Genomic DNA, 21,860 nt, shown 5'->3' on the forward strand with positions numbered 1-21,860 from the left:
TGAAGCTTGCTGCTGAACGACAATAATGTGACTGTGGAAAGGAGAGCCCAACCGATGAACCTGCTGGCCGATCAATTGGGCCGATTATAGCATATCACCAATTAATCAACATCAGCCGATATGTAGCTGATGTATTAACTTTTTTGCTGCGCAGAGATTCTGTCGCTCGCTGCTCCTGTGTGTGTGTGTGTGCTGCCTGGAGAATTACAGGAACAGTAAAGCATGTTAGTTTCACTTTCACTTGGACAACTAGAAAAGCACTCGGAGAGCGCAGACCTCCGCCAAGGCTGATCAGTGGCCCCCCCCGTGGGCCCCCCCCCATGCCAAGGAGGTTATGGTTTTGCCAGGGTTTGTTTGTTTGTCTGTCTGTCTGTTTGTCTGTCCGTTAGTGTGCAACATAACTCAAAAAGTTATGGACAGATTTTGATGAAATTTTCAGGGTTTGTTAGAAATGGGCCCCCCCGTGGGACCCCCCCACCCCCGATCACCACCAAAATTGAATCATTTCTTCCTTATCCCATTTCCAACAAACCCTGAAAATTTCATCAAAATCTGTCCATAACTTTTTGAGTTATGTTGCACACTAACGGACAGACAAACAGACAGACAAACAAACAAACCCTGGCAAAAACATAACCTCCTTGGCGGAGGTAATGACAATGACGCTATCACCCCCCCCACACACAATCACATAATCACGGAGCTACACCTGCCCACTCCCCCCCTGTTTCGTGCGCTCTGACAAGGATAGACTGCAAATTCCCCCCGGCCGAAAAATCATGGACTGCTACCGCGCGCTCTGACAAGGATGGACCACTACAGCCACCCCCGCCGACCCCCCGTCTGAAAATCATGCCCCCCCCCCCCCCCCCCCCCCCCCCCGTCTTATGAAGTATTCACCCCCCCACACACATCCATGTCCATGCTCTTCCTGTCTACCTCACGATTTCATTCTGCAGGTAGGCTTGGGTATTAATAGTGTAGGGGAGACCGGGGACAGTTGTCACACAGGTCAGTTGTAACACTTGTGATTGCTCCAATCAGGAACAACTTAGGACTCGCCTAATTCACTCTGCACATGCTCAGTTTAGTCCTTAGTCCACATGGGAAGTTGTAGTGCCGTGAGGCAGACACATCCAATTTTGTGAGTGAAAACATAATTTTGTGGTAAGTAATATTTTTTGCTCTAGTTATTTTTGTGATTGCATAATTTGTGTTTGAAAGTTGTGTAAATTATCTTTGTGAGATAAACAAAGATTTATGCTACTGTGAATCCACCTGTCCACAATTATCTAAAACAAGATTATTATATCCTGTGTAGATCAGTGTTCTTATTTCATTTATACACTACATCGGTTATCGGCCAATATCGGTAATCAGCCAATATATTGGATATCGGCTTTTTTTAGCCCCCAATATCGGTATCGGCATCAGCCCCAAAAATCCCATATCGATTGGGCTCTAGTGGAAAGTGATGTTAGTTAACCATGTTCGTTAGCATTGGCTAGCAGGACAACCCTAGTCAGAAGTGAAAATATAAATCAGTGGATATATTAAATCGTAAGATGAATTTCATTCCATAAATTGTGGGAAAATGTCACCCTTAATGTATTCATGAAACACAGCAGCCGGTTACAGAAGCAGAGCAGACTGATGAGGTAACAGGCGAAATACTAAAGCCAGTCTAATGTTCAGCTGATATAACCTTTAAAAGTCAAAGTATTTGATCTTGGTAAATATTCTAAATTGCCCATTGTCTTATTCGTCACCAGTTGGTTCTCTACGGTTGTGTATACCAAAGATGTACCTATGCTTTATTTCCCATGAACTTATGTGATAAAAAAAATCACACAGTTATTATTCTTTTGATCAAACATGAATGAATCATGAATTGGCACGTTGTCAATTCATGGTGAAGAAAGATGTGACAGATTTTGTGTGTGTGCAGACTCTACCACCGTCTGTCTTCTGTTTTTTTTTGTTTTTTTTTTATTTGCTTTCAGCCTACTGTCTGCATACGTTCCCTTCTTCCGTTGGTTTAACTATGGCATGTGAAGTCTGACAACCGCCTCAGTACAGAACGTTATTGAAGCCTCATTTACTGCACTCCCGCTGTTTTCCTCTTTTGCATTTTCACCTCTTCCTCAGTGTTTCACTCTAACTCTAACCCGCTCTCTTTTGATTTAGCCTATTCTTTTTGCATTTATTTTGCTTTTGATTTCTTTCTTCGTAATCATTATCGGCGTCTCTTCTAATCCACCGCTGTCTTTCTCTGTAGTTCTCTCCAGTCAAACAGCAGGTAGTCGGCTATAAGCCTCTCTGACATTACCTGATATTAGGCTGGGGTGCATTAGCCTTGCCATGTGAGTTACTGAGCTGAGTGTGACTGCCTCTGGAATGATCACACTCATGTATACATGTGCACATTCACCCACACAGTAGAGACCAGACAAACCCACACAGGCAAACCCTACCCTCTGCAATCTCACAACATCACCCACCTCATAATTTACAAGATGTAGCACGAAATAAATAAATAAATAAATAATAACAATAAGGAGAGAGAAAATCCTTTTACACATATGCATCATTTATGCTCATCATTATGTTTTTGTTTTGTTTTTTTTTATCACGTAGCTAAGGTGCCAGCTTGTGAATTAAACATAGTGTTTCTCGGAAATCCACCCATTTGGTGAATATTCATATATTTTTAATACAAAGGTGCTGATGAACACCTGGCTCAAAAATGCAGTGTAATAATAATTTTATGTGATAAACTAATGAGGATCCAGTTAATACGCAAGGGTGTCCAGGACTTTGTAGCGACTGTCATGTGAAAGCTAAGATCTTTCAAGTGTTGCACATGAAGGTTGGAAGATTTACACTGCAAATCCTGGTGGTATAAGTTGTAATTTATGCCACTGTACAGTTATTTTAACCCATAAAAACCCAAACAGCCACTAAAGACCAAAACACTGGCTGTGCTTCTGCAGCCTACTGTATATTCACATGCTTATAATGTGCAACTTCACCACAAGATGTCACTAAATATCACACATTGAACTGTTACCATTTTAACCCTTTCGTGCACAAATTATGAGAACCTTAATCAAATTTTTTTCCTGAGTGTTTTTATTCCTCTTTAGGCATGAAAAAAACAATGTGATTGAAAATTTTCTTCTGAAAAATAAAATAAATAAATAAATAAAATAAAAAATAATTAAAAAATTTAAAAAATACATTAAAAAAATAATAATGAAAATAAATAAATAAATAAATTCCTATGAACCTATTTTTCATGAAGTTGCAAATATGTCCACTCAGCTAGACACCACACATTTAATTTTTGACACACAGAAACATGTATTTTCTGATAAACTGTGAGAAAACTATGGGGAGGGCTTGTGATTCTGGGGGTTTATGCTCAGGAGAGATCTACATAATGTTACCAATTCATGTCAGAAAAGATATGTAGTGTCTTAAAACTTTAATAAAGATATGTGTAAAAAAAAAAAAAAAAGAACAACAAAACCCATGAATATACAAGAGAACAGCTCTAGAATAGCTGTCCACTGTAGTGACCAGTATGCATGAAAGGGTTTAAAAGTCAATGTATGGAACAATAACATTAGTGTAAGATTGTAACTGTCATTAAACTTTAACTGTGTTTGTCATCATTATAGACTTAATCCATGAAGACCCAAACATCCACTAGTACACAAAATCATCTACTAACCTAAAATATCAAATAACGTCTGGAACAATAATGCTATCAATACCTGTAAATAATTGGTGTAATATATAGTTTGTCATCTTTTCATGGTCATCAGATATGACCCATTTGGACGTTCAGAGGTTCCGTAGTGAATGTGGAAACACTGTCATATTCTATAACATTGATTCACCAGTAAAACCCATGGAGACACTTTTTTGTTCTACTACTGTACTATATTATATTTTAACTATTTTCAGTTTTCTCTGTTTTGATCTAATAACCTTTGAATTTACACAGAATTTGTATGAACATCTACTTAACTTAATTACTTCATAATCAGTGAATTAAATATAAGGAAAAACACGATTTACACCGAAAAACGCAAAGTACAGAGGATAATATCATAATAAATGGTTATATATCACTTGGGAAAGAGAAAAAAAAAATCTTTGGAAGTCACAACAAAAATAGTTGAGGTCTTTAAGGGGTAATGTGTTAAGCTGTAACCATGATATAATTGATAAAACTGAGCTACATGTAATATTTCTACTTCAAAATTTTCAAAATGGCTGAAAATTATCATTAGACTGTTTAGACAAAAATACATTTGACACAACGACAAATATGTCAGTCTAATGTATTATTATATTATATTGATATGTACTGAATGTTCAGCTCTTTCATCCCTCTGCTGTGACTCCCTGTGGCTTCAGAAAATTAATATTGAGTATTTAATTTGAAGTAATTTTTATTTTAGTTTGTTAGTTTTTTAAATGTAATTCTAAATTTGAAGATTATGGTGATATTAGGTATTACAGGTATTATCTCCTGCTGCAGAACAAAGTCCGGTCACTGTCCAGAGGGGAGGTGCTGAAGTGCTTTTTGGAAATAAGTTCAATATAAGTTACACATAGGTTCAAAGAATGTTACTCATAGGTTAGAAATAAGTTTTGGATACGCTAGACCACATTTGTCAAACATGCGGCCCGGGGGCCAAATCTGGCCCACCAAAGGGCCCAATCCAGCCCGCGGGATGATTTTGTGAAATGCAAAAATTACACTGAAGATATTAACAATCAATGGTGTCAAAATCATTTTAATTCAGGTTCCACGTACAGACACATACAGTCCAATTAAATGTCAAGTGGGTCAGACCTTTAAAGTATTATCATAATAACCTATAAAAAAAATAATAATAAAAATGTGAATAACCTGAACAAATATGAACAAATGGAAATGTCTAAAGAAAAGTAAATACAATTTTACCAATATTCTGCCGGTTACTAAATGTTTTGTGCGATTGTAATGCACATGTGTAAATGATAAACTCATAAACCGAGGCATAATATTGTTAAAATTGCACTTGTTTTTCGTAAGACAATTCAACTTGTTCATGTTATTCAGATTTTTAAGGAAACTTTGTAAATGTAAACCTGATCATTACATAATTTTACTTTTTTCACTGTTATTATTTTACTGGTTGGGCCCACTTGAGATCAAATTGGGCTGAATGTGGCCCCTGAACTAAAATGAGTTTGACACCCCTGCGCTAAACATTATCTCGACGTATTTCAATTTATGTGGCTGGAATAGATTAATGGTATTTTAATTCATGACAATGGGGAAAATTGATTTGACATATGAGCAAATTGAGTTACGAGCTCGGTCACGGAGCAAATTAAACTCATAAGTCAAAGTACAACTGTATATGCAATGTACAAGCGGAATAAATATATGTACACACCATCACCAACATATGATCATAACTAAATAACTTTCTGTTTCAGTGCAAAAACCACAGGCATCATCTCCAAAAGGTTTATAGTAATCTGAAACAGAACTCAAATAGCAGTCGCAGAGTTTCCATCCAGAAACATGCAGGGCTTTTTCAGAACATAAATCTGCCACGTTCATTTTTGTACACAAATATAAAATAAAAAAAGTAAATTTAGGATTGTTGCCGGCAGCAAAGAGGATCATTTATTTTAGGAAGAGAGTTAAGAAGCTTCTCATTAACCTTCAACAGCTTAACCCTTCACCTGAGTGTCTGCCTCAGTGTCTCATGGCTACTCATTAGGTGGAAAGAAATTTCCGTGTAATGTTTACCAGCTCTAGTCCCAAGAAGATGCTACTGTGTGTGCACCAAGGAGATAATTACAGAAAATTACTGAGAAACATGGAAATGTTGCTGTGTTTATGCCTGGGAGCCATGTGGGTTGCCAGATTCACAAATTATTCATGTTGTGGTGTCGTCTTATTCCAAGAGGTGAGTGTTGATGAGGAGTTAGTACATCCTGTCTATCGAAAGCAGTTTTGTTTCTTTTCTTTAACCTCTACTGTATCTTGTCCTTTTTGGTGGAAAGTGATTTCAGACAATAGTGACACCATCACCTTCACAAAGCAGGTGACATTTCATTTTCTTCTTTTATTGTACTTGGAATTGCTTTGATTTTTACTTTGCATCCGGGCTGGAAAGGAACAGAAGAAATGCTTATTGTAATGAGATAAGTCTAATTTTCTGTGACTGATGTGTGCTAAAATATTTAACCCACACTGACTTTTTTCTTTTAGCATTTACAGCAAAATGTGACTCTAAATTGGGATGAATTTCTAATGTAAAATGAATGAGGCCTGGTTTGATGGCAGCCTTCATTCATTTATTTTCTGACCTGTTCAGTACCTGGTATGAACTGTTGCGTTTCCAGTTCATTCACGGTGACATTTACAGACAAACAACCATTTACGCACATCCACAGGCCGTTTAGATCCATCAATTAACCTATTAAGGCATGACTGTTTAGATGGTGGGAGGAAGCCAGTGAACCAACACAGACATGTGACTAGAGCTACACCTATCGATTATGTTTGTCATTGATTAATGTATTGATTATATTCTTGGATTTAATAAAATGATTATTTGAATAGGCCAAAAAAATAGTAAAAATGTGAAACAGACATGTCTGAAAATGACAAACAACATGTCCTTTATTCCAGAATCACCTGAAACAACCATGAAAAATATAAAAGTAAAAGCATATATGAAAAAATATCTATATAGAAATAGAGTTGTACTCATAAGTTTATATACCCCAGCAGAATTTGTGATTCTTTGGCCATTTTTCAGAGAATGTGAAGGATAATACAAAAACTTTTCTTTCAATCGTGGTCAGTGGTTGGGTGAAGCCATTTATTATCAAACAAGTGTATTCTCTTTTTAAATCGTACTGACAACAGAAACTATCCAAATGACCCTGATCAAAAGTTTCCATACCCTAGTTCTTAATCCTTCAAATGACCCTGATTTGAAGTCTTTGTGGTAGTTGTGAATGAGGCACTTCATTTTCTCAGATGGTAAAGCTGCCCATTCTTCTTGACAAAACTCCTTCAGTTCCTTTAAGATTTTAGGTTTTCTTGCATGAACTGCATGTTTGAGACCTCCCCAAAGTGGCTAAATGATATTGAGATCATGAGATTGAAGTGGACACTCCTACACCTTCACTTTTTTCTGCTGTAGCCAATGACAGGTCCACTTGGCCTTGTGTTTTGGGTCATTGACATGTTGGAACATCCAAGGCCATCCCATGCGCATTCTGTCAGGGTATTTAAACTTATGAGTGCAACTGTAACAACAACAATAACAACAGTATAGAAGTAAAAATATCTATAGATGTAAACAACAAAGTCAAATGACACCTTCAAACAATATGTTCACTGCAGTCGTCAACACATTTGGATCTAACTTACTAACAACTAGGGATGGGAATCGAGAATCAGTTCTTTTTGAGAACTGGATCCCAGTAGCTCGATTCCTTGGAATCGTTTGCCTGCCTGCTTAACGATTCTGCTTATCGATTGCGCCTTCATTGCACATTAGCAATGATGTCTCGCTTACGCTGCATTGTTTTGGTCAGAACGTAGCCAACATGGCATTGAGGCAGAAACGGTCTAAAAAGATGACACCAGGTCCACGTGTAACACTGTTAAAGCTTCCATTTCTTCAAAAGGCTGGAATCCCTCCAATATGTTCAAACATTTGTCCACAGCATGTGATTCATTTACAGGAATGTCACGTATTTGATACGGTACTTAGCGGCGCTTGTGAATCTAGCAGCAGAGTGAACGCTGGGCCCAGTTCCGGCGGGCGAAAACGTCATACCCAAATATAAGTTTCCAAAGGTAGGGGAAAGGAAATGAGGTGCACAACAACGGGAGACGAGCAGAGTCGAACCGGTGCCACGTAGTGGAAATGCGGCAATAGAGAAATTAGTAAAGCGCCATTAGTTTCACTTTCACTGCACCCCCCCCCCCCCCAATTCGGGTCGGCATTATCCGTTATTATTATTTGTACATACAGTATATGTTATATTTTCTGTGCAGACATGGAAATATAAAAGACAGTTAATGCAAACACACCCGTACTCTTTTATTCCCTCACCCTATGACAATCGATCAGAGAATCGATAAGGAATCGGATCGATAAGCAAAATCAATAATGGAATCAGAATCGTTAAATTCTTATCGATTTCCATCCCTACTAACAACTTAAGATGGAACTAACATACAACTTTGTGTTGGTCCTGGCATCATGTGCGTCACAATAAGTGTCCCTATGAAACACAACAGTAGAGCTAATGTTTAAAAAAAAATGCAGTCATATACTTTTATTTATTGATTCAATTTGATTACTTGTTTCAGCTCTAGACGACAGTGTTACCATCATGCCCTGATAGGAACATATGTCTCAGTAAAGGCAGACCACCAGACCATCACAGATGCTGCTTTTACGTCTGGATGGCCTTTTTCTTCTTTAGCATCCAGAACTTCATGCACATTTTTCCTGAAAACAAACTAAAATGTGGATTGGCCTAATCTCATCATGTTTCCAAAGTTTTTAAATCTGATTTCTGCACAAAACCGATACCAGGCTTCATTACTGTAATACGATGGTTTCTCACTCAGTGCTATCTGTGGGTCGAAGGTCACAAACATTCAACGGTGGTTTCTTGACTCCATGAATCTGCCTCAGTATTAAATACTGTGGATGGTGAAAGACCAATTTTTCTTGCAACATTACACAGAGAAATATTCTTTTTAAACTGGCAGACAATTATTTCACAAAGTTTAGCAAAAACTGATAATTTATAACTCATCATTATAAAGACTCAAGATCCAATGAACCTGATAACTGTGAAATCTAACAGAACTTTTTTATTTTTATACTTGATGACCCTCGAATCACACTGCATTTCTGTCCAAACATTGTTTATTGTGTTGACGGCAGCAAAATTACAAAAGTTGATCTGTCAAAAATTTTTTCTTTGTGCTTTTTAGCAGTTCAACAAAGGTTCCATTGCATTAACAACTGACAGATTTTAGTGTATATTGACGTTCAGAAAATGATTCAACTTTTTCAAACTCAAAAATATGAGTCACACTATTATCTATGGGCTGTGGGTTATTAGGATCAGACCTGTAACCAAGCACACATCCACTTCTTATTCACCTTAGTAAGGGCTGTATAAAAATACTGCAGTGTTTTCTTGGTTTAAACTTGTCTGGACACAGAGAAGTCAAATGTTTGCATTTGTTTGAGTATGTTTTTTTATTGCTTATATTTAATTTGTTTGAATGGTTTTATTCCTTTTAATTTCCTTGAATTTATTGTTTTAATTTGCTTTCAGAGTTTTTCATGGTTTTAATCTATCCTAACGGTCTTATTTATGTAATGTTTGTGCGGTACTTTGCGTTCTGTTTCGGTGTAATATGCTGGACTCTTTTCTCGACGGCGTATCATAACGTTGTTCATGTGTGCTTGTACGCTGCACTCCCCTCTTCAAATAATACTCATCAATTAAAAATGATGATTATGATGATGATTTGGATAGTTTTGTACTTCAATCTAATTACAAATTCTGCATTGGGGGCACCCTAAAGACAAAAACTCAGACTACATCTGCATATCAAAGACGGCAAGGCAAAAAACAGTAGAAAATGTTAGAATAAAAGTGTCGCATCTTGCTATAAATATATAAGATGCCTCCACTGAGTGGGAGCAGACTATTGAAAAGGCAGAGCTATTATTCATTAGACAAAAGACACAGAGGATTTGACGAGCAGAATAACTACTTTGATGAGATGACATGCAGTTATACACATGTTCAATTAGAGGCGGCTAGAGTCAAGTATTATATTCCTGTGTGGCTGGCTTGTCTTATTAGCTTAAGAATGATGAATTACTGAAGGAAAAATGTGACTTTCAAAATGGTAACTGAAATAAAATTGTCCAAGTCCATAAAAGAGATACACAATTACAACAGCACATGCATCTGAATCTGAAAACATAATTTAAAACTACATAGAAATACCATGGACACAGAGAATTGTTACTGAATTTGTCATTTCTTTTTCTTGCCCTCACCAGTCGCTGCTGAAATGTTTACAGTATAATTGCTTTGCATAAATGCTTTTTGCACTTCATTTAAAATGCACTCACACCCCGAGACATGTGTGTTATTTATCCGGGATGGCGCGCCAACCTGCGAGGTGCACTTTGGCTGTCATCTGCATGTAATCAGCCGAGTGTGCGTCTAACTGGAGGCAAAGGAAGCGCAGACGCATCCTCGCAATTAACATGGAAATTTCTCTAGCTTCTAGATACCAGGTGCAAATTGTGCAGAGTAATAAAAATGAAAGGTGAGGTGATAGGAATAAAACTTTGTTTTTTACCCTCTAAAAAAATCCCACAACACAAATTATACCATTGCACCGGTTAAATGTAGGATATCAGCATTGATTTAGTTTCTAATAACCACCATGTCAGTCCATTTTATAAGCAGACAAATGGTGGAAATAGAGCCGCAACTAAGTGGTTGTTAAATTCCAACTTAAGTGCTGATTGTGTCCTTTTTGTGTCCTTTAAACAACATGTTTATTGAGCACAACTGACTGCAGTGGGAACTCTGCAGAGACTCCATCTTTTATAATTCCCTCAATAAAGATTATTAGCCGTATTATTCTTTTATGAGAAGTCTTACTGACTAACGTTCATTTTCTCAGAAAGAGCTAAACTGTGGCTCTACTCAATAGTTTGTAATCTTGTTAGCTTCATGCTGCCGTCATATTGGCATATAGCAGTGGAGTGCTAAAGAGTAAATGAAAACAGTAGTTATAGTTCATAGTTCATAAAGAAATGTTATTTATGTATTAGTATGTTGTACTGTAAGTCAGACTAAAGGGAGATGGAAACAGACCTGACAGTGTCCTTGAGAAAATAGTGAGCATTGGTTGTAGGAGTGTTTTTTTTGTTTCTTTTCTATTTATCCAGACTGCAAAAAATTACTTCTAATGAAGTGAAAAAAGCTTTATTTCTAGAACTGACTTATTTTTCATCTAAACAGAAAAAAAGCTTGCCAAGAAATTTTTACATCAATAAAATATTCTTATTTTAACGAATATATTTAACTTTTTCTTAATAAGATTTTCCAGCTAATATCAAGCTGGATTTTACTAGTAATAAGGTATGGCAAAATTTTGCAAATCATCACAGCAAAGGATCAAGACTGTTTTCCTTATTTTAAGACTGAAGCACTTGCACAACCTGTCAAGTTTTACAGGGTTAAGTATATACTTCATGTTAGGCTGTTTGGCCTGTAAACATGTATATTATCAAGTAAGTTCATCTCATGTTCTGTGTCTTCATAAAATGGTAGCTGCAGCCACTGTAGTAGCAATGGAAAACGTGATTTTTCCCTCTGAAATGTCAGAGTTTGACTGGTGTTACCTCACAGGTCAGTTGGATGTGATTTTTTGGCCTGATTTCAAGAGATCTGTGTCCCCTCATAATGAATACTGCAGGACTTTTATTGTACAACTGCACTGGGATCGCTTCTTGTTTGTCTAATGTGTCCTCGGAGGTGCCAAGTTGTTTGACTAGTTTAAAGCTGCCGTCTGTAAATCCCCTTCCGAGCCCCGGCTTGTGCTGAAATCCCTCTCCTGGCTGTACTTTGATGTAACCCGGTGTGTAAGGCTGAAGTCTGGAGGCAGGAGACCCATGGTTCGCCAACGCCTGAGAGCAAATGGATCAAGACTGTCGACTTCCCCTGGTTTTGAAATCCTTGAGTTGTGGCTTTGTTTTATCTGTCAAACTGTGCATTTGCCGTATTAGAGGTTCTTCCTACACTTTAGCCCTTGGAACTCTCGGGTAAGTTGAGATTCTTTGTTAATTTCCCTCATTAGTGTGTAGATAAAAGTGCTAGTCAGACCTGCTAATGCTCTCCAGATGTGCTATAAGCCCCTTTTATCTCTTTAGGTGATCCTCCTTTCAATACCCCAGCCCTTTGTTTCAATCTGAATGTCCCACCCACACACTATATATAAAAGATGGTTGATACAACAGCCCACTGAAAGTGAAGGGAAAATACTTTTAATTACTCCCTGGTCTCCCAAGGGCATTTCTGTCTTTTTTGGTTGGTTTCGTCATAGTGAATTGTGTTCAAGTCATCATTGCAGAAGAAAGATGGCAGCTCCTGCTTCAGTAGTGGAAAAAAAAAAAAGTGAAAAACAACCTACTACTTTTACCCACACAGCTCAGCACAGACAGGAGTTCACAGCGGAACCTTGTGCACTTCGATGACACAGTGACTCTTATTTAGGCCACTTTTATGTATTTTTAGCTCACTGGCTATGAGCTATTGTGAAGGCACTGTGTCTGACGTCATCTTTGTGGTCGCCTTCGTCATCGTCTGTTAATTTCTTCAGACATCTTCTCCGATGAAACTACTGGTCAGATTCATTTTAAATTTCATATGTAGCTTCCTTGGGACAAAGTCTACAAAGTTTGTTCACAGTTTTGACAAGTCTAAATATATACTTATGTAAGGTTATAATATGTACTTATAAATGGCCATATTTTGAGGCTTATAATGTGGAAATGGTTAGAGATATCAATGTATTTACTATTGAGCACTGATAGGAAGCCATATGGAGTGTCTTACTATTTAGAGTCAAAAAAATCCGCATAAGCATTAGGGGTGTTACAAAATATCGGTTCTGCAATATATCGTGATATTTCATTTCATGATACTGTATCAATATTAAAAATTACTTTATTGATATTTTTAGATATTTATTCAAATGCAGATATGGTGGAGGTTCATTTTTGTTTTTTACTTTTCTTTATTTTTTATGTCTTATTTATAATTATTTAACACTGTTTTATTAAATAATGGTTATTTGAAGCATCCTAAAAGCACTTTTTACTATCTGAGAGAGGCAGATGTTAGTTCCTTTGTTGGGATTGCACAAAAATAATGTTATGATGTTAGTTCTGAACTAATAGAATATGAACATTTGAACAGGATCTTAAACTGTAATGTCTGTAAAACATTATTTCATTTTGAACACAGGAACATTTTGTGATATAGCATTAGATCCTGTTCTGATCAAATAAAAATGTGTTTAATATTTGTGCATATTTGTGGTGTAATTCAATTCTTCCAGGAAATAATCATTTAAAAAAAAAAAAAAGAAACAAACAAAAAATTGCCGTTTTAACAGTATCATGATATATCGTGATATAGCGTATCGTGATCCTGGTATTGTGATTTGTATCGTATCACCAGATTCTTGCCAATACACAGCCCTAATAAGGATGGAAGATTTCAAAAAATATTCCAAGGCACACTGTAGGATTTGTGTAAAATTAAAATGCCTTTATTACTCCATGGCAATCTTTTAAAATACAGCAAACGCGTTACGACCTCTGGTCTTCATCAGGGCTTTTTTCACCTGGTGGCTCTAAATAGTAAGACACACCACATGTTTCCAAAGAGCACCTGTGGATAAACACCATGAAGACCCAGCAGCACTTCCACTCTGTTGGTTTAGAGGAAGTCATATGGACTTTCATTTAATTAGTTGAGTTCACCAGTGAAAGTACCATCCTCTTCTATTGGGAGATTGACCTCTGGCATCAAGACCACAGGACTCTAACATAGCAGCAGAACCAGACAACCTTGCAAATTCAACTTGTTATTAAATCTTTATAGAACATGCCAGTGAGATACAGGGACATTGGTCCTATTTTTCTTTCCTAAGTATGGTCTTACATTAAGTATGAGCAAAATCTGACTATTAAGTTATTCATAATAACTTGTGCAAGTCAATACATGCAGCATCCAGACATGTTTGTTCGTCTTGGGCAGTTAAGTGTGGCCTAGATCCCAAAGACATCTTCAAAGACAGATACAGACACAGCTCTGCTCTAGTGCAGTGGTTTCTAACCTTTTTCCTTGGAGCCCCCCCCCCCCCCAATTGTGTCAATGACAAGCCAATCCCCCCCAGACACACACACACCACCACCACCCCAATCCCATGTAAAAACTGTCCTGTCCTTCAGTAAGACCAAAGTTAAGGTAAGTCTTGAGACATTGCCTTACTTTCTTTTTTGATACGGATTAGTCATTTGCATTTTTACGTTTCTCAGACAGTGTATGATGATACGCTGACAACAGAAAAAGAAAAAAAAAAAAAAAACTCAGATCAATTAGCTATTTGACCTGACGAGACTGTTGCTCTAGCTGTGGGGGTCACAAAGTGTCAGGTGTCAAGAAGGTGTGGCTACTAAATAACTTGATATTATTAAATGTGGACAAATTATGTTTTCAGTGAGTTCACGCAGATTTTTGATTATCTTATTGGGTGTGTAAGTAACTATAAGTAACACCAAAGCAGACAAGGCCTTGCCCCCCCACCCGGATCTCTGGTGCCCCCTCCTTGTGGGGGTCGCACACCCCAAGATAAGAACCACTGCCCTAGTGTAGCTTTATTTAGAACTACTTCATCTGAAAGACATTCGTGATTACAGATAATTGCCTATATTATGTGCACATGTATCAATGCTACTTCAGAATAAATATAACAATTTGGTGAAGTAACAGTACCTGAATGATAATCTGTGACCTACATCTTAAATGCTCTTATGATAGAACAGACACGTGTGATAATAAGGAATAAGAAGAACTGTATTTCCTAATGAGCTCTGGTGGAGTGCATCAAAAATTGCACCAAGGGACGACTGGGTAAAAAACATAATAAAAGTGGGGTTTTACTGGGTCTCCACTCTCTGCTGTCATATCTGACTCTCTCTCAACAAAATGAGGAAGTTGTACAATCCACAAAATGCAGTTTTAATGTATGAGCTGATATTAGCTAACCTTTTTGTAAATGGCTAAAATTTGCTTAGAGGTCTAATTTATGTCTTTGTGCATAAGAAATCAATATAAGTGAATCCCCAAAGGAACTTTGTGTTGGTAAATGCAAGTTATGCAAATTTACAGGATTTCAGTTCTGTTGCAACATGTTGACGATCTTATGAACTATGTTTTCAGGTCAAAAATGTCCAATTTCATCACAATTAATGCTATATTTTCATGTCACAAATGGCCACGTTATATTTGAACTGAATTTACCTCAAAAACAAATATTCTATTCTTTCAGATCCCCCAATTTTTCTTACAAGATTATATACTACATATCACGTTTTATTTTTACAGGTTGCAATATGGAGTATGGTGCTGATCCATCCTGCTTATGTTACGCCAATACATACATTAAGAATGTCACACGTCACTTTTTAAATCAACAGTTTTCTAATAATAAGCATTTTTATAAAGAAATAACAATTCTATATTGTTATTTACCCTTTAGTATGATGATAAACTATACAATAAATAATTATGATAGTAGTTTTTGAACAGGGATCATTTGTGGAAACGGTGACATGGCTGCCGAGCATCAGTATGATGGGATCCGTAACAACCATGTCACATCCGTCCACTGCCACATTTTGTGTTTTTGTGTCAGCTGTTATTGTTTTAGATCCACAATACTAACATTTATGAATAAGAGGAGAATTAGCAATAGTAAGTATATAAGTTTATTCCTAATAAAGTACTGGTACTGACCAGATCATAATGGGTAATGTCACGTCCATCCACCAGCAAAAGTTTTCACATACACGTGCTATTCAAAATCCAATATTCCTGAAAATATAGCTTCCACTGTCAAATAATATCAGTAGTCTGTGCACAAATGTATTAACATTATTTCAACACAGTTCTATGCATTTCTTACAACTTTTTTTTTTTTTTACAAAAATGGCCACTCATTTGACCCCCTAAGTACATTTTAGCCGTAAAGTAATTTTATATATTGGCTACATAGGTTTTTAGCTCCTCTGTCTCATCCTTTTGTATCATAATGGTAATAATGCATTAACTAAATCCCTCAGTATATGCTGATAGTGACTAAAACTTGCACATCTAGTTAGGTTGAAAAAGGTCATTGAGGAAATGACTCCTTTTGCAGAATGAAGCAAAAACAAGCAGCCTATGGAAAGACAAATAAAGAATAAAAGAAAAATATAAATCTTAAAAGACTTTTTTTGTTTTGTTTATTCAATTAGTGGTGAAGTGGCATTGTAGGCTAATAGCGATACACTTTGGGGTTTGAGTCCCAGTTGGACCAAAGCCTATCTATATCTAGTTTGTATAATTGGTCGCAATGGGCCAGAGTCATTTGTGAGAGGTCATGGGTGGGCTAACGTTAAGCACTAGCTTAATGACTGTAAAATAGTAAATTCATCTCGTACTCCACATAAAGTAATTTTACAGTTATTTTAGGGGAACATATTAACTACAGCTACACTAAAGCTTTCTGTCAGAAAAAAAAAAAAAAAAAGTTTTATATGAAATAAGAAGAAGCTCCAAGCTGTCATACAGACCTGTCAATCAAAGCCCAGCACAGCAGACACTGAATGTTCTATTTGACCTGAGATCTGATTAACACAAGGCAGATGGACCACCAGGTCACTTATTAGAGGGTCCAAATAAAATGAATGAGACCAGAATGACTCCTTGAAAAATAATTGCTGACCTAAGTCAACCTTAAAAATTTAAGTGTGTGGGAGCCAGGGCTTCTTGGAACAGCACTGAGGGACTGTCACCACTCTTAGAACTTTGAAACACTCCTGCCTTGGCTTCATTTTGGAGCTGAGGGCCTTGCATGTTCATCTGCTGTACAATAACTCCAAAAATATCAAACCATGTCACACTTTTTTTTTTTACACATATTTGTGAAAGAAAATACATAAGAGCAAGTGCTGCCTGTTTCCACTCAAAATTCATACCGTATGATATTAACGCAGGGAAGTGTGATTGTTATCCAAGCATGTGCTAGAGCAGCAGACAGGCTATCATATGTGTATAACCTGTAGGGCAGAACAGATGAAATACATTTTACAGTTACAAGCTCAGAAAAGTGTGGCTGTCTAGTGTGTGTGTGTGTGTGTGATAGTGAGAGTGAGTAAATAAAAGACAGACGGAGAGAAAGCAAGATATAGGTTTAGCATGTATTTGTGTGCGGATGGTATTTGCGCATAGATAGACCCTCATAATCTCTGCGTGATTACAGTGGCATTTCACCACAAACAGCATGTGACTTATCAGAGAGAGCCAGGTTTTCAGAGGGCTGACAGTTTAGGGAGAACTGCCATGGGATAAGTCTCAATCCCTACTCAACCATCACTCCCTCACCTTCTTTCCACTTCGTCTCTCTCTCTTGCTCACACACACACACACACACACTCACACACATCTACAGAGTCCATGCACACCCACATCTGTACAAACACAGATGCAGCACCCCAGTGGCAAACCCTGACTACTGATTCTCAGAGCTGCTCCACTGAGATCCCAAGCTTTTCTATCTCTGGTTCAACCCCAAACTGATAAAAGACAAACGTTACTCATGATGATGTGTCTTCAGTGCAGCAGGAAAAGTGTAAACAGTTAAGATGTGAAACAAAAGATCTCAAGGGAGGATTGTAAGTGGAATCTACACTGGTGAATGGATATAATGAAATAATGCCTTAAAGACAGTAAAAAAAAGACACAAAAAGACAAAAGAGTCACAGAGGAGTAGTAAAGAAAGGAGAAATAACAAGCAGATATTTTTAAAGTGAAGAATTTCTTGTTGCACGTCACATTGCAGCTCAGTAATAAGACAGTAGTAGTTGAACAGGTAATAATGTAATAATATCCTGTTATTATCAAAGTTGAAAAACCTGCAAAAATTCTAGTAATAAGCTAAAAAATATATATATATTTAGCATATATATGTGTGTTCTTTAGGATATTATAATTAATCTAAAACTGATCTTTCCTTTTGTTCCAAATATAATCTGTTGTTTTATTTGTATGAATAATATGTTAAATACCGCAATTTGTGATATGATCCTGGCAACCCGTTTTAATTTTCAATGCAATAATCATGATTCACGCTGCAAAAAGCTAATCTACCCGTATATATTTAAATTCACAATCGCATTGCACTAAAAGAAACCAAACATTAAAGGCAAGAGCCTGTGGAGTTGGTTTTCAGATGTTTACCAGCCAATGGTATCTTGTTAAGGCAAAGACACACCAACTCGACTGCCGATCATCGCCAGAAAGATAGCCTGACTGATGAGTTGGCTCTCGTCTCCCCGACATTGTCAAAAAAATGTGAAGAACACACCAAATCGACTACCGGCTTCAGTGTTCGTTCTGCGCTTGTGCAAGACGTAAAACTGGAAAATCACAGAACATCTCTCTAAACACAGAGCTCGCTGTCATCAGTCGTTGTTGTCAACAGAGAGTGTTGAGTAGTCAAGAAGGGTTGCTGTTGTTGTACTTGTTGAATGGATGGCTAGTAATAAGAACATCCTGGCATTGTCAGCTCTCAGGCTTCTTCTTGTGGAAGAAGAAAGATGTTGCAGGCGAAAACTAAGGAGAAATCGCACTATGCTAACAATGCTAACAGTGTTCACTTCACGAAATGAATGAAGTCCATAGGCAACACTGACTGGCACTCATTCAGATACGATATGAGCAGTGAATGGTCTATTATAGAAGACAACAGTGTGAAGTACCTTGGCATAGCTGTATTCACATGGAAACTTCTCCTTCACTGATTCACTAGTAGGGATGGGAATCGAGAACCGGTTCTTTTTGAGAACCGGATCCCAGTAGCTCGAATCCTTGGAATCGTTTGCCTGCCTGCTTAACGATTCTGCTTATTGATTCCGCCTTTGTTGCACATGCACAATGACGTCACACGTATGCTGCATTGTTTTGGTCAGAGGGTAGCCAACATGGCGTTGCAGCAGAAACGGTCCAAAAACACCACGTCCACTTGCAACACTTGCAAAGCTTCCATTTCTTCAAAAGGGTGGAATCCCTGCAATATGCTCAAACATTTGTCCACAGCATGTGATTCATTTGATACGCTACTTAGCGGTGCTTGTGAATCTAGCGGCAGAGTGAACACCAGGACGTCACCCGGGGCAAGTTCCAGTGCGGCCAACAAACGTCGTATCCCCTCAAGTACAAGTTTCTGAAGGTAGGGGAAAGGAAATGAGGAGCACAACAACAGGAGACGCATCTTTAGTTTCACTTTCACTGTACCCCCCCCAAACAGGGCCCAGTGTCATCTGTTTTTATTATTTGTACATACTGTATATGTTATGTTTTCTGTGTAGAGATGGAAATATCAAAGATCGTTAATGCAAACACACCCGTTTCTACTCTTTTATTCCCTCACCCAATGAGAATCGAAAAGAGAATCGATAAGGAATCGGATCGATAAGCAAATCGATAAGGAATCAGATCGATAAGCAAAATCGATAATGGAATCGGAATAATTAAATTCTTATCGATTCCCATCTCTATTCACTAGTCAAGGGCTATCCCTCCACCAATCAGATCAGTCTGACTGAACGACGGGTAGTGGCCGATTACACATGTTGAATCATCCAAAAAGACTGGCGACGGCATTAACAACGGCCGATTGTACAGAACACGCCAACCAGATTCGTGTCACCGACCACGCCAGACTGCCCAACTGCCCGACGACGTCTGACCACCGAAAATTGGGGGTTGGTATGTCTTTGCCTTTAAAGTTGGCCATTTGACATTAGGTTCAAAGATTCTTTATTGTAGCTGCATAAAACACAAAGAGAATTGAGATACTTTTTAAGATCTAAAGATATGAAAACTTAAACCTGTTATTTAAAGCATCCATTTAATATTAGCTTTAGCGGACAGATTAACAGCTAGAATCACCTACCATTTGCTTTCAATAAGATTTAATATATACAAAAATACTGACCATCCCCTTATATTGTACTGCTATTTGACTGCTACCATGTTGGGTTTTTGCAGCAGGAAGTGACCATATTTGGACAAAAGGGTTAGGGTTATGATTTCTCAAAAAATTCACAGATTATTTTTAGAGAGGACTTCTGTGTTAGCTTATGGTGGTTGTCAATGATATTACAACTTTAAGATACTTTTACATTGGTGTCACTCTGGAGCAAAGGTCCTTCCTTGTTGAATATCATCATGAAACTGAACAGAAACAGATAATTCAGCATTTTGCATCTTGGCTCTATAGTCTGAAATGACTGCCAAGTGATTCTAGGTAAAGAGTCAAGGCATTAAACATATATCTTTAATCTAAATGTTGCACTGATGATTACTTTATTATTGGCAGATTACCATACTGTTACCAGAATATTACTAAATAGCTTTGCATTAAATCATTTTATGTTTCCTTATTATTACTCTTTATTTTTGGCCACTTACCCCATATCAGTCTAATATTGCCAAAAATGTATCAATTTACTTTTACCTGCTATTGCTTTGGTAAATCCTGATTATTTCTTGACTCTTTATTATAAATTATTACCCAAAATTACCATTTCCTGCTAAGCTGTTCTACTGAAAATCCTAACAAGACAATATAAAAAAAAAGATGATGTGGGAAGTAAAGTGTTTGGTTTAGTGTAAATAACTTCTGAGCATTAGTGTGAGTTTGTGTGAGTGTCTGCTGTAGGTGTACATGAGTATTTGTAGTTACCGGAAGGTCATCTGGAATATTTGTCCCAGGTTGACTTGCTGCGTTTTGTTGTTGTATCCATGCAGCATCTCACCAAACAGGGTGTCATTGAAGTGGACATCCTGCCTTGGGCATTTTGGTCCCTCACAGTTATCCGACTGCAGGAGGCACGATCGCCCGTCCGTTGACAATTTGTATTCCTGCACACACCTGAAGAAAATATAGAAAGTGCAGTCAATATTATGCATAATAAGTCATGTGCGCAAAGCTCTTTACACTTAAAGGTTAAAGGATACAAATGTATAGTTAGTGGCATACTCCCAAGTATGTGGAGCTATTGTGCAGATGTAGCATTTTAATGATACAGCAAAATGCAAAGCACCTAAAGGAGTGTATAAATCTATAAAAAGATGTTCGCGTTTTACTACTGGGATTGTGCTATAATGAGTATGCATGACACGGTTCCAACAAAGGACACAAAAAGCCATACCTCCTACAAATTTGGATTGCGAATTACCGCAGAAACAAGTTTATAGCCAGCAACTTCATCTTTTCTGTTGGGACTCCTGCCATCTGCATCTCACTTCTGACCGTCTTACAATACATGCAGTACCTAGTTATCTTAATAATGTCAGTACGTGCAGTCAGAGCGTGTGTATCCTCAGTGGTAACGAGGTGGGTGCTTGTTTTTGTCATTTTAGAAACTGTGGACATCAGCGTCACATCGTCACTGGAGTCTCCTGCACAACAGATTTCCATTGGATTCAGCAGAATGTACAATCGGTTGTGGTTATTGTGTCTCCTCCAGAGATTTGGCAGATTATGAATCTATTGCTGTTGGTTAGCGCTGTGGTTTGGGCCTCATGTGGTACATCAGGTGTCAGCATCGCAGCGGGCAGAGGAAGTCCGCTGTTAATTACGACACTGATCTGGAAATGCAACTGCACCTGGGGCTGTAGTCATACTGTTTCCAAGTACAAAGACAAGAGTCACTGCATTTAAAAAAAACAAACAGCTGCTCCTTAGACTGTCAACAATTTGGAGACTGTGGTGGAGAGGAGGACGCTCAAGAAACAGATCTCCATCACAGACAATGACGAGCACCCTCTCCACCACACACTGTGACAGACAGCAGAGCACCTTCTAAAAAGACTGCTGCAGCTCCACTGTCGAATGGACAGATACATCTCTGTCTGTCTGTCTGTCTATC

The 21,860-nt window shown here is 37.7% G+C and overlaps 1 protein-coding gene across 1 annotated transcript in view; it reads right to left on the bottom strand.

Moving 5' to 3' along the window:
- The window catches only part of astn2 (astrotactin 2), an 824,937-nt gene that overhangs the window by 169,098 nt on the left and 633,979 nt on the right, over positions 1–21,860 (bottom strand). The window contains exon 15 of the mRNA XM_030148576.1: positions 20,672–20,860. Coding sequence (XP_030004436.1) covers positions 20,672–20,860 — 189 coding nt within the window. The remainder of the gene's footprint in view (positions 1–20,671; positions 20,861–21,860) is intronic.

The sequence above is a fragment of the Sphaeramia orbicularis genome, chromosome 12, assembly GCF_902148855.1.
Source record: "Sphaeramia orbicularis chromosome 12, fSphaOr1.1, whole genome shotgun sequence".
Taxonomy (NCBI): domain Eukaryota; kingdom Metazoa; phylum Chordata; class Actinopteri; order Kurtiformes; family Apogonidae; genus Sphaeramia; species Sphaeramia orbicularis.